This window comes from Octopus bimaculoides, chromosome 6 (assembly GCF_001194135.2).
Source record: "Octopus bimaculoides isolate UCB-OBI-ISO-001 chromosome 6, ASM119413v2, whole genome shotgun sequence".
Classification (NCBI taxonomy): domain Eukaryota; kingdom Metazoa; phylum Mollusca; class Cephalopoda; order Octopoda; family Octopodidae; genus Octopus; species Octopus bimaculoides.
In genome coordinates, this window is record NC_068986.1 from 47,952,741 (window position 1) to 47,966,561 (window position 13,821).

The 13,821-nt window shown below is 38.0% G+C and overlaps 1 protein-coding gene across 1 annotated transcript in view; it reads right to left on the bottom strand.

The window, feature by feature from the left end:
* Nucleotides 1–1,314: 1,314 nt before the first annotated feature.
* The window catches only part of LOC106882148 (uncharacterized), a 60,783-nt gene continuing 48,276 nt past the window's right edge, over nt 1,315–13,821 (bottom strand). The window contains exons 12-15 of the mRNA XM_052968463.1: nt 13,227–13,304; nt 7,950–8,007; nt 5,150–5,258; nt 1,315–1,665 (exon numbers count right to left, since the gene is read on the bottom strand). Coding sequence (XP_052824423.1) covers nt 1,494–1,665; nt 5,150–5,258; nt 7,950–8,007; nt 13,227–13,304 — 417 coding nt within the window. The 3' untranslated portion in view covers nt 1,315–1,493. The remainder of the gene's footprint in view (nt 1,666–5,149; nt 5,259–7,949; nt 8,008–13,226; nt 13,305–13,821) is intronic.

Here is a 13,821-nt window from a genome sequence, read left to right on the forward strand (position 1 = left end):
TGCTCCAGCATGGCTGCAGTCAAATGACTGAAACAAGTAAAAGAGTAAAAGAGAGTAAAGAGAGAGTACCTGTAAGACATCAACTGAAACAGTATAACTACAGGAAACTGAGCTGAGAAAAGTGTTGAATTGATGATATTAGAGATGGAACAGAAGAAGAGGGGTAATAGAGAGCTTAAATCACAACAACCAAGAGTGTTTTGTGAGCATATCAGGTTCTGGTTACAGCCTCAAGGCTCACGAAGAAACATGATCATCATAAAAAAATAATAATAAAAATGAAAAAAAACAAACAAATTCTCTATCTACAGACACGTGCTATAGACATGTTACACAGATGAGTGTAAATTATGTAATAATTGGGAACTTTTATTCTCTGTAATTACACATATGATAATGAGAATGATTATAAGGACAGCTGAGAAAATGACGAGGTGATGAGAAGGAGGAAGGTATAGAAGCAAGATGAAATGAAGAAAATACAACATAATCATAATCAATATACTTGGAATGCTTGAAAATATAAACACACTATTTATTTATCTATTTTTGTAGATTCTTCCCGATTTCATTTATTCATTTTCTTCAAAATGAACTCTAAATTCCTTTATATTAATTCTGCCTGATTTCCTTTTTTACAATTTAACATGCATTATATATATATATATATATATATATTATTTAAAAGAGTTTCAACTCTGTCTGTTTTATTTATATTCTTATAAAATTAATGTGGGATATTGAATATGGAATATATAATATAAATAGTAAAATGAAACGAAGTATTGAATGTCTTATTGAATATAGGAAATATTGAGTATTAAATACTTCATTTCATTTTACTATTTATATGATATATTCCATATTCTATATCCCACATTAATTTTATAAGAATATAAGTAAAACATAAAAAATAGACAGAGTTGGAACTCTTTTAAATAATATATTCCTCTATACAGGATCATAAAAAACCCTTTTTTATATTTTTATTTTTATTCACACACACACACACACATATATATATTATATACACACACACACACACAGATACAAGTAGAATTATGTATACAACACTATAGCTCAAATTTTGAATCATCATCATCATCATTTAATGTCTGTTTTCCATGCTGGCATGGGTTGGATGGTGGGAAATAGTTCCATTCCTAAACCCCCACAACCTTTATGCATTGTGGCTTCCAACAATATAAAAACAAAAGCAAAACAAGATATGCTTGTCTGTTGAGGTTCCATAATCCAATGGTTGACTGCTGTTTCCACAAGAGAATTAGTTTTAAAATCAACTTTAAAAAAAAGGGTTTTTAAATATTTTATTGAAAATTCATAAATATTTTGAATTTTTAAGTATAAAATAAAACTGCATATCAAAAGACTACAAACGTTTGCAAGGTTTGAAGGACAATTTAAAAGAGATAATCTTAGGTTAAATAATTAAGCTTTGGAACAAAAACAAAAACAAAACACGGTCTTGAAAATCAGACCAATACAAGTTCTTTATCATCTCTTAAATGGTTCCGAGCCAGCGTTTCCATTATAAAGATCATATTACTTGCTTGAGGAGAAAAAGCAAGACTTTGTTCAAAAGATTTCTGGAAAAATGCTTCTATTGCTGGGTTTTTGTGTCCGTAAGTGCAAGCACAATGACTTCTGGAAATGAAAATGTTAAATCAAATTTAAAGAGATTTCAGAAGGCAAAATTCTTACGAAACTACTTTAACACAGAATTAATGTTTATCACCACTTAAACATGGCTGTTCTGTAGGAACCAACATTACTGCTATTTTTAACCCCAGGAGGACACTTCCTCCACTTGGTTATTTGATGCAATCTCACTCGATAAATACTGCAAACAAGAGAGTGGACACCTACAATCTTCTAGCCACAACATCAAACTATATAGTTTCAAGCTCTTTGTGGTCATCCTCAGTGGTGGATACTTGCCCACTAGAGACAGCAGTGGTTCACTCCAGAACTACTGCTATCTCGAGTGGGCAAGTATCCACCACTGAGGTTGACCACAAAAAAGGTCAAAACTGTAGAGTCTGGTGGTCCTGCCATTGCTGGAAGGTGGTAGGAGTTCACTCCCCTGCTTACAATATATATCAGACGCAGACTGCATCGAATTATCAGCTGGAGTAGGCGTCCTCCTGTGGCTAAAAATAGCAGTAATGTCGGTTCCTACAGAACAACCAAGTTTAAGTGGTGATAAACATTACTTCTCAGTATAGTTACTGCTCACATCACATATTGAAAATTTCAAACTAACTAATTTGTATGTTACTTTAACTCACTTCCAGCAATATCACATCATCATACGCTGTAACTAAATTAATTTTGCAAGAACCACATGACAATAACTCACTGAACTACTTGGGCAACAGAACAAGTACTGCACTGAACCCTTACACAAAATGTGTTATTTAGTTTTCTATAGGTGCTGGTACGACTATGTGGTTAAGAGGTTTGCTTCCCAACTATGAGATCTTGGGTTCAGTCCCACCGCATGGCACCTTTGGCAAGTGCATTTTGCTAAAGGTCCTGGGTGACCAAAACCTTCTGGCTGAATACAGTAGACAGAAACTGAAAGAAACTCATTTTGTATGTATGTGTATACCCTTGGCTGGACATCACATGATGGTTGTAAACAAGTGAGGTTGTTCACTTTGCAACTATATTGTTTTGGATTCAGCCCCAGTGGGTGGCACCATGGACAAGTGACATCCATTATAGCCCTGGGCTGACCAATGTCTTGTGAGTGAATTTTGTAGACAGAAACTGTGCAGAAGCCCATCATGTGTGTGTGTGTGTTTGTGTGTGTGTGCAAATGTGTTTGTGTGTATGTTTGTGTATGTACCCCTGCCACTTGTATCTCTGTTGAAAGAGATATTGTTGTTAGTAAGAAAGAAGATAAAAATCTCTTTCTGTCAGGTAATTGGCCCTGCTCAATATGTAGGAAAGGAGTTGGAAGAAATTCCATTCGCTGCATCCAGTGTAAACTATGGACACAAAAGAGATACAGTGGTATCACAGGTAGATTAACAGATAAAGTAGTCTTTGTGTTTGGCAGATGTACATGAACAATAAGCAAAAGAGCACACAGGACTCAGATTCTCAGGAGGCTCTCTTGAGGTTGTAGATAGTTTCTGTTACCTAGGTGACCAAATTAGCAATGATGGAGGATGGTCTGAAAGTATTGTTTCTAGAATAATAATAGGGTGGAGGAAGTTCAGGGAGTTATAACCTCTGTTGACAACAAAAGGACTCTCTCTCAGAGTGAAAGGTAGACTATATGATGCGAACAACTATACCCCATGGTAGTGAGACATGGACTCTGAATGCAGAAGGCATGTATAGACTGGAGAGAAATGAAGGTAGTATTCTCCCTTGGATGTGCAACATTAGTGCACATATACAACAAAGTGCAAAGGTATTGAGAGGGCATAAGAGGAATCAAATGTAGTATGCAAGAGAGAAGACTACATTGGTCTGACATGTGATGTGTATGAATGATGACAGCTGCATAAAGAAGTGCCAATCACTAAAATTGGATGGTACCCGCAGAAGAGGGAAACCCAGGAAGATGTGGGATGAAGTGGTGAGGACTGATCTTAGGATGTTGGACCTCATGGAAGAATTGACAATGGACTGAGATGTCTGGCAACATAAGGTCCTTGAGAAGACCCACCCACCTCAGTAAAACTGAGTTTTAGAAGCGTTGTGTCCCACCCACACTTAACAAAGAAACTTCTCACACACACTACCACAACAAACCAAACTACATCTCTGCATCTCTTCTCATCTTCACATTTCCACTTCATGCATTATGCTTACCTCCAACTCCTCAGCCCTGTCCTCTTGGCTCTGTCACACAGTATCATTGCTACCTGCTAGCCCCCAACCTATGTGTCCCACCCACATGTTCTGTCTCACTGTATCATTGCTATCAGCTAGCCCCCAGCCTATGTGTTATACCCATACGTAACACACAACTTTTCACACAAACCAATCTCTCTTCTCTTCTTCATATTTCCTCCTTCATACACTATGCTGACCTCTCACTCCCCAATCATGTCCTCACAGCCCTGTTTCTCTGTATCATTGCTATCTGGTAGCCCCCCACCACTCAATTATATACCAAGGTTTTTGTCACTCACTCTCCCCTCCACACTACCTAATCATGCTTCGTTCGCAATATCCTGCCACTTATATTCGAACCTCAAAGGTATGCTCTGGCACTTGCCACCATCTATATCTCTCTCTTCTTTTTTTCAACCATTCCATTTATATCCTGATCCCTGTCCCTTGTGAGTATGCCTGGCACTTTGTCACCATCTATATCTTGCTATCTCTCACTCTCTCTCCTTCTCTTCCCTCAAGTTGAGTAACCATGTATCTCCTTTGCGGCAGTACACCTGTTTCTGTCTTCATTCCTGATCTCTCTCTCTCTCTCTCTCTCTCTGCGGCCAGGTAACCTTGTACCACTTCTACAGCAAGACACCTGTTTCTGTCTCTCTGTCTCATATAACCCTTCACCATTTGACACAAGATCACCTCTTCTAATTACCCCACCCCCACCCACTCAAAAGATAAAAAAAATTTTTTGTCTTGTAAGGTACTTGGTGACCCTGCCAGTGCAGGTGCCACTTAAAAAGCATCAAGTCCCCACTGTAAAGTGATTGGCATTTGGAAGGGCATCCAGCTGTAAAAAACCTTGCCAAAACTGACTGTGCCTGTGCTACGTAAAAAGCACAACGTCCACTCTGCTGAGTGGTTGGTGTTAGGAAGGGCACCCAGCTATAAAAATCCAGCCAAAACAGTCACAGAAGTCTGGTGCAGGTTTCTGCCCCGCCACCTCCTGTCAAACCATCCCAACATGGAAGGCAGATGTTAAACAATGATTGAACTACCATGATATGGATCTCAAGTTCACATCTGTAACAGGCGAGTTACTATGTCTGACAGGGCACTTTACTCTACATTTCTCAGTTCAACAAGCTGCATGGAATATCAGGTCTGCTGGGAATGTTGTTACTTATTTCAAATTGGTCTTTTATACCCAATATAGAACATTAATAAAACAGAGGATGCAGACTTTTAGTGCACAGTAGACTTACAATATATGAAAACTTACCCTAATGTTATATCTGTTGCTGTAGAATATGATTCAAAAGTATTATGGATATCTAACAACATTTTTTCCAGTTCAGCATCAACCATTGGATGTTTCTGTCGTTCATAACCTTCAATGAAGATACACACACAGAGATTACAGGTATAGTAATTAAATCTGCTACAGGGTAAGAAATGACTTCTAACAAAGAAACAAAGTCTCATAACAGGAATTTGGAAAGAAACAGCATAAGTATTACATGTTGATTTATAGAAAAGTCTTGCATATTTTTACTGTAATACTTACTGATTGTATTTGTAAAGTAGAAGTCAATCTCTTTCTTTATCTTGAAATCCAAATTTTTTTTAGATTGTCACTTAAACATTTACTTACACAGCCAACTACACCATTAATTATTTGTATAAATCTAAATTTATAAACCAGGTAGAGAAACTGAAAGTTTAAAAGTAGTTCATCATCATCATCATCGTTTAACGTCCGCTTTCTATGCTAGCATGGGTTGGACGATTTGACTGAGGACTGGTGAACCAGATGGCTACACCAGACTCCAATCTGATTTGGCAGAGTTTCTACAGTTGGATGCCCTTCCTAACGCCAACCACTCAGAGAGTGTAGTTGTCCATAAATATTCTTTGCATTGATTTAGGGCAGTTGATCTCTATGAGTGTGCAATGATTATCCTTTTATGTCCCTATCAACTATATCTGGCCTGTTATTTTTGCACTAAGCAGAAGTTTTGATAAGTATGTTCAAAAAATATTTCTAATGCATTCATAACAGAGGTATTGTCAATGTTTATTAGAGGAAATTTTTTACATATTGATGCTATTGTATACAGTTTTACAAATAACATCATACCACAATGGAAAGTAATACATTGTTGACGTTTTTGAAAAGCTGCAGAGCACCTGTAATATTGTCTACAAAAATGTGACATAATAAGCCTTTCCAGTTGCATTCCATTAGTTAATAATGTAATTGTTGCTGTCTTTTCTTCAATAAGTATTTTGTAACTATCTCCAGCTCTTTGATAGCAAAAACACAATGTAATGGTCTTGAGTCCAAGAAAGGTTAACAGTATTTTCACCCTCAAGTTTATGAAAAACCTACCCATTTATGACATTTTGCGGTGCAGGTTTGGCTGTGTAGTATGAAGTTTGCTCCACAACCACATGGTTTCAGATTCAGTTCCATGGTGTGGTAGCTTGGGCAAGGGTCTTCTACTATAGCCTCAGGCCGACCAAAGCCTTGTAAGTGGATTTAGTAGACAGAAAGAAGCCTATCATAAATATGGCACAGGTATGGCTGTGTGGCAAGTAACTTGCCACATGGTTCTGAGTTCAGTCCCACTGTGTGGCATCTTAGGTTAGTGTCTTCTATGATAGCCTCAGGCCAACCAAAGCCTTGTGAGTGGATCTGGTAGATGGAAACTGAAAGAAGCCTCTTGTAGAGATGTGCGTGTGTGTGTATATGTTTGTCGCCCCACCATCGCTTGACAACTAATGTTGGTATGTTTATGTCCCTGTAACTTAGCAGTTCGACAAAAGCAACCAATAGGATAAGTACTAGGCTTACAAAGAATAAGTCCTGGGGTCGACTTGCTTGACTAAAGGCAATGCTCCAGCATGGCTGCAGTCAAATGACTGAAACAAGTAAAAGAATATATATATATATATGTCTCTCTTGTGTGTTTGCCCCCAACCATCACTTGACAACCAGTGTTGGTACGTTTACTTCCTTGCAGCTTGGCAGCCCTGTTTCAGTCATTAGACTGCGGCTATGCTGGAGCACCTCCTTGAAGAATTTTAGTTGAACAAATCAGCCCAGTACATATTTTTGTTTCTTAAGCCTGGTGTTTATTCTATCAGTCTCTATCACCGAACTGCTAAGTTACAGGGACGTAAACACACCAATACGGGTTGTCAAGCAGTGGTAGGGGACAGACAGACAAAAGCACACACATATCTCTACAAGAGGCTTCTTTCAGTTTCCATCAACCAAATCTACTTACAAAACTTTGGTCGGCTTGAGGCTATAGTAGAAGACACTTCTCCAAGGTTCCACACAGTGGGACTGAACCCCAAACCATGCAGTTGGGAAGCAGACTTCTTACTACATAGCTACAACTGCACCTTAAAGACTTTTTTTTTCCAATAGTTGCATGAATATTTCTCATCATCATCAACAATATCATCATCATCAGAATCAGTTTGATGTAATTGTCCTCAAGCTGTCATTAGCTGGATATATCTTCACAACATGTGCTATGACACTCTTTTACTCTTTTACTTGTTTTCAGTCTTTTGACTGTGGCCATGCTGGAGCACCACCTTTAGTCGAGCAAATCGATCACAGGACTTATTCTTTTGAAGCCTAGTACTTATTCTATCAGTCTCTTTTGCCAAACCGCTAAGTTACGGGGATGTAAACACACCAGCATCGGTTGACAAGCAATGTTGGGGGGACAAACAACACAGACACACAAACACATACACACATACATATATATATATATATATATATATATATATATATATACGACGGGTTTCTTTCAGTTTCCGTCTACCAAATCCACTCGCAAGGTTTTGGTCGGCCCAAGGCTATAGTAGAAGACACTTGTCCAGAGTGCCATGCAGTGGGAATGAACCCGGAACCATGTGGTTGGTAAGCAAGCTACTTACCACACAGCCACTCCTGCACCTATATAACACTTCAATAACACTTCAAGGTAATTAATAACAAATGTACCAGTATGAATACAATCTACAATTAAAATTCAGCTGATAAACAAAAGTTTTACCTGTAAGCTGTTGCTGGACATTATCGAGGACAATGCTGTTCATAACTTGTTTTCGGAGCTATGGAAATTAAAGAGCATCGGTGGCATATTATAACATAGAACAGTAATATTTAATGGTGGTGCATTATAATATAGTTTAGTATAGTATGGATGTGGAGGCACATGGCTTAGTGATTGCGGTGTTGCACTCATGATCATAAGATTGTGGTTTCAGTTCCTGGATGGGGGCAATATATTATATTCTAGAGAAGAGGTTCTCAGACTTCTCAGACTGCCACCCGCTTGGCACCCAGGTCACATTCCTAGCAACCTTCCCACCACAAATATAGACCACTTTCTGCAGCAAATTCAACACAACTGTATTTCACAAATAAAACTTAAACCTAATTAACATATTAATAGTTTTATTTACATCTATCATCCCATTTTGGCCACCCTGTTATCATCCCACTTTTCTTCAATACCCACTGGATAATTTCACTGCTCCCAGTGGGGTAATACGGTCCACTTTGGGAACGACTGTTCTAGAGCAAAACACTTCATTTCCCATTACTCCAGTTCACTCAGCTAGCAAAAATGAGTAACCCTGCGACTGACCGGTGTCCCATCCAGTGGGGAAAAATATGTGGTGGCATCAAGAAGTTCCTGAACTAGTTATTTTTAATAAAAGAATAACTTATTTACCCAAGTTTTAACATCATTTCCTTCAAAATAGTCATCCTGCGCAGTAATACACCCGTCCCAGTGTTCCTGCCATTTCTGGAATCTGGCCTGGTAGTCATTTTCCATAAGGAAATTGAGGATCTTCTGTGATTCACTCTTGATCTCGACAATGGTGGGTGAGTGAGTGAGTGAGTGAATGAGTGAATGAGGGGGTGAGTGAGGGAGCAAGCAAACTTGCGTTTGTGTGTTGTCTTAACATTCTATAATAATTGTAAATGAATATCACTATCATACAGCTGGGGGTTGTCCAATTCTTATCTTCCAATAATTTCCTTGCTTAGAAACATATATATCGGTGGGCAATAGGCAGGGAATGGCATCAGGCCATAGAAAATTTGCCTCAATGAATTCCATCTGATCTATGCAAGTATGAAAAAGCAGGCATTAAAATAATGATGAAGATATTGTGGCATTTTGAATTTAAATTTCAGTGGGATCTACTCAGCTTTCCTTGATCAACACAAAGTACCAGCTAAATACTGGATCAATCTTCTCTCTCTCTCTTTCTCTCTCTCTTCCCATGTTCCCTGGCTTCTTGGAACAATTTTTACAGTGAACTACAGAGCTGTGTTGAGCTTCAATGTTAAATTTAGTATAGTTTTTACAGCTGAATTCCTTTCTTAATAGCAACCGTTTTACAGTGTGTACTGGGTGTTGTTTTAATGCCACTATCACTAGTAAGGTCACCAAGTTCTTTGCAAAGTAGAAGAACCTGAAAAAGCCCAATCTTCCACTCAACTGAGTGAGGTTGGTATTTGAGAGGGGAAGGCAGATTTATGCTACCTTGTAAGAGGCTGAAGTATAATAAAGGGACAAGCCCAGATGTCCTACTACAGAAGAGATGTATAGCTACCCTGCACTATATGCAAATAGCTGGAAGGAAGATAATGATGGGAGTAGTAAGAATGCCAGAGTAAACTCTCGAGGTAAAAGAAGGTGAACATAGGACAGCACATCCCCAAAAAGACAGGATGATCAAGGTTTAAATGTTTTTGATCATAGATCAAATGATAACATGTCAGGTAGTATCAGAGAATATATTATATACTATAATAGTGAAATGGCAGGCTGGCAGAATCATTAGCATGCCGGGCAAAATGCTTAGTAGCATTTCATCCATCTTTACATTCTGGGTTCAAATTCTGCTGAGGTCAACCCAGTTGAGCACAAGAGTTGATGCAATTAACTTATTCTCTACCCCGAAATTACTGGCCTTGTGCCAAAATTTGAAACCAATATTATAATTCCTACGTAATGCAGCAAGTTGGCAGAATCATTAGCATGCCGATCAAAATGCTTAGTGGGCATTTCATCCATCTTTACGTTCTGAGTTCAAATTCTGCTGAAGTCAACTTTGCCTTTCATCTTTTTAGGGTCGATAAAATAAGTACCAGTTGAACACCAAAATTTGAAACCAAAAGTTGAAATCAATATTGAAATATTATTATTTTCCCTAGGTTTTGATAAGAAACATTTAACCTACATTTTTGCTTTTATCTAACCTGACATAACTGTCAACAAATGATTAGCTCTATTGACTTAGTCAATAGATTGTGTTCATTCTTCTCCTAAATGCTTTAGTAAATGAAAGAGTGCATATACTTAAATGAAATCATCATCATCATCATCATCAAACACCAGCCTTCTATGCTGGCATGGAGTGAAACAGTGTCTGTATTAAGTAAAATAATAATATATACATGGCCATATGGTTAGGAGGGTCACTTTGCAACCATACTTTCTCAGGTTCTGTCCCATAGTGTAGCACCTTGAGAAAGAATATTCTTCTATAGGGTCAGGCTGATTAATGTTAGTAGAATTAGTAAATAGAAACAGTATGGAAGACTACCATATAGATACAGATACATAGCTAGATTGATGGATACATAAGTGTAGATAACTAAACTGGCACTCTGTCAATTACAATGATGAGCGATCAACAGAACAGCCTGCTCATGAAATTAATGTGCAAGTGGCTGAGGCCCTCCACAGATATATGTACCCTTAACGCAGTTATCAGAGAAATTCAGAGTGATACAGAATGTGACAAGGCTGGTTCCTTCAATTACAGGTACAACCCATTTTTGCCAGCAGAGTGGACTGGATCAACATGAAATAAAATGTCTTGTTCAAGGACATAATTGTCAAGTGAAATGTTTTACCAATCAGCGGTGCCTTCATCCATATGTTAACCCTTTAGCATTCAGATTATTCTGTAATATGTAATGCTTATTTATTCCCGTTGCTTTCAATTAATCATGCATTATCTTATATCTTCAAGATTTTGATGATGTGATTGTTTATTTTTAGAATGACATAATAGGGTAGGTCTGATAGGCCAGATCTAGCCAGTTTTAAGATAAAACAGATAGAATATTTGGCCTGATATGGCTGGTCTAAATGTTAATGGGTTAAGCCTTATAAAAACTGTAACAATAGAATGATAGCAACAATGTTTTACTATAACCAGCTAAATAACTCCTCCTGCTCCTCGTATGCCTTCAATGACAATGATGACTACATCAACATTTTATAACTATCTTCCCATTCTGGTACAAGATGGATGGGTTTTCAGAGGCAATGTTTTATAGCTGGATTCCCTTCTTGTTGCCAAATCTTCTGACTTTTACAACACAAAAGGAAACACTGTACCTATTCTAAATCCAAAATACACAGAGAAATATCTAAATAGTTTAATGCTTAGAGATAAAATATTGCCATGATTCCTTTTCAGAGGAATCCCTTCAGAACATAAATAGCATAAAGTACACAATTCAATCATATATTCTTCACATAACCTCACAGAAAATTATGCTGTCCCTAGAAAGGAACAATGGCAGTTGAACAGCAGAAATAGTAGAGCACTAGACTTTATATATATAGGGACGTATATATACATTTTCAACACAGATAGTGGGGCTATGAAAGGGGTCTCAGGGAGTAGTGTCCCTGCCTTCCTGAGCTAGTTTTTCACCACATTTCTTAAAAATCATGGTAGAGGCCTTGGTCTTGGAACCACTAGAAACTGAGGTTGGGGGTAAGCAAGAGAAGGCTCCCCGTATAAAATCCAACTCCAAAAATGCTTCATGATAGAAGGGAGAATGGGCACCAGCCAGCCCAAAGGTTGGGGTGGGCTGCACCTGCCTGCCTCAGTTGCTATGGCATTGAGGTAGATCTGGCTACGCCCATTAACGGGAACAAAACCTGGATTTAAAACACTAGATGATGATGAACACAGTATATTACAAATTCTAAACTATTGAGGACCATCTTTAACTTCCATCATTCTGTAATAAATAGATTAAGTAACAGGTATGTCCTAGGGTCAACTGAATTAACTCTAGTTTGTGGCTTAGCGACATTTTAGAAAATTTATCTTAATTTCTTTTTGTTTAACCCTTTAATGAAGGTGCATGGCTTAGTGGTTAGAGTGTCAAGCTTACGGTCATGAGCTTGTGAGTTCAATTCCCAGACTGAGCTGTACATAATGTTCTTGAGCAAGATACTTTATTTCACGTTGCTCCAGTTGACTCAGCTGTAGAAATGAGTTGCGACGTCACAAGTGCCAAGCTGTATCAGCCTTTGCCTTTCCCTTGGATAACATGGGTGGTGTGTAGAGAGGAGGCTGGTATGCACGGGCGACTGCTGGTCTTCCATAAACAACCTTGCCTAAGAGGGAAACTTTCTGAGTGCAATCCTATGGTCATAATGTCATTCTAAGAATAAACAGTCACCACATCAAAATCTCAAAGCTAAAAGGTAATGCACGCTTAATTCAAAACTGTGAATGAGAAAGCGTTACATTTAATAGAGTAATATGAATGCTAAAAGGTTAATCCTTCAGCATTCTGGTAAAAGGGTAAAGTCCATCTTCGGTCATGAATGACCATGGGATTATACCTAGAAAGTTCCCCTCTGAGACACAAGTCCAGGCAAAGTTGTTTATGGAAGATCAGCAGTCACTCATGCACACCAGCCTCTCCCCTGTATGCCATCAATTTTATTCAAAGGAAAGGCAAATACTGATACAGCTTGGCACCAGTGACGTAGCAACTCCTTCCTACAGCTGAGTGAACTGGAGCAATGTGAAATAAAGTGTCTTGCTCAAGGACACAACACACAGCCCAGTCCAGGAATCAAACTCACTACCTAATGATTGTGAGCCCGACGTTCTAACCACCGAGCCGTGCATCTTCATAAGCATTCAGATAACTTAGTCAAATATGTTTATTTATTCACTTTCTTTTAAATCGATTCTGCACTATCTTGTTGCTCTGAGATTTTGATGATGCAATTGTTTACTTTTAGAATGACATTGTAGGGTGAGTGTGATAGGCTGGATCTGGCTGGTTTCAACACAAACAGTAAGAACATTTGGACATGATGTGTTCGGTTTGAATTAGGTGCAGGTGTAAGTGTGTGGTAAGAAGCTTGCTTCCTAACCACATGGTTTATACAGTTATCTACTGCAAGTAACAATAACACTGAATAAATAATGGAACTTTTATTAGCTTGTGAAAATATATAATAATAGAAAAAAGGTTTAGTGCTTACAGATTCTGCTTTAGGATGTTGATCCATTTTCTTAAAATGGTAATCCAAGTTTCCAAGCTTTGGAAGGATAATCTTCCACTGAAATAAAACAAAAAAAAAAGATATGATAATTGTTTTTTGCACTGGAACAAAGTTTGAAATTTAGGGTAGGTGGTTAATCGATAGTTTGACTATTTAACTGGTACTTTATTTTATTTAGTCAACTAAGAGGAAAGGCTAAGTCAACTACAGCAAAATTTGAACTCAGAATGTAAAGAATTGTAACAAGCAGGAGTGGTTGTGTGGTAAGTAGCTTGCTTACCAACCACATGGTTCCAGCTTCATTCCCACTGCATGGCACCTTGGGCAATTGTCTTCTACTATAGCCTCGGGCCAACCAAAGCCTTGTGAGAGGATTTGGTAGACGGAAACTGAAAGAAGCCCATCGTATATATATATATATATATATATAAAAGACTATTTATAAACAATACCGGAAAACATTCTAAACCAGAACCTAATAAATATGTCTGGGTAGCTCTTCCTCACAGTAAAAATGTAAAATCAAACTTGGTATCCCAGTTCCAAAACGCTATAAATAAGAACTTTCTTAAAC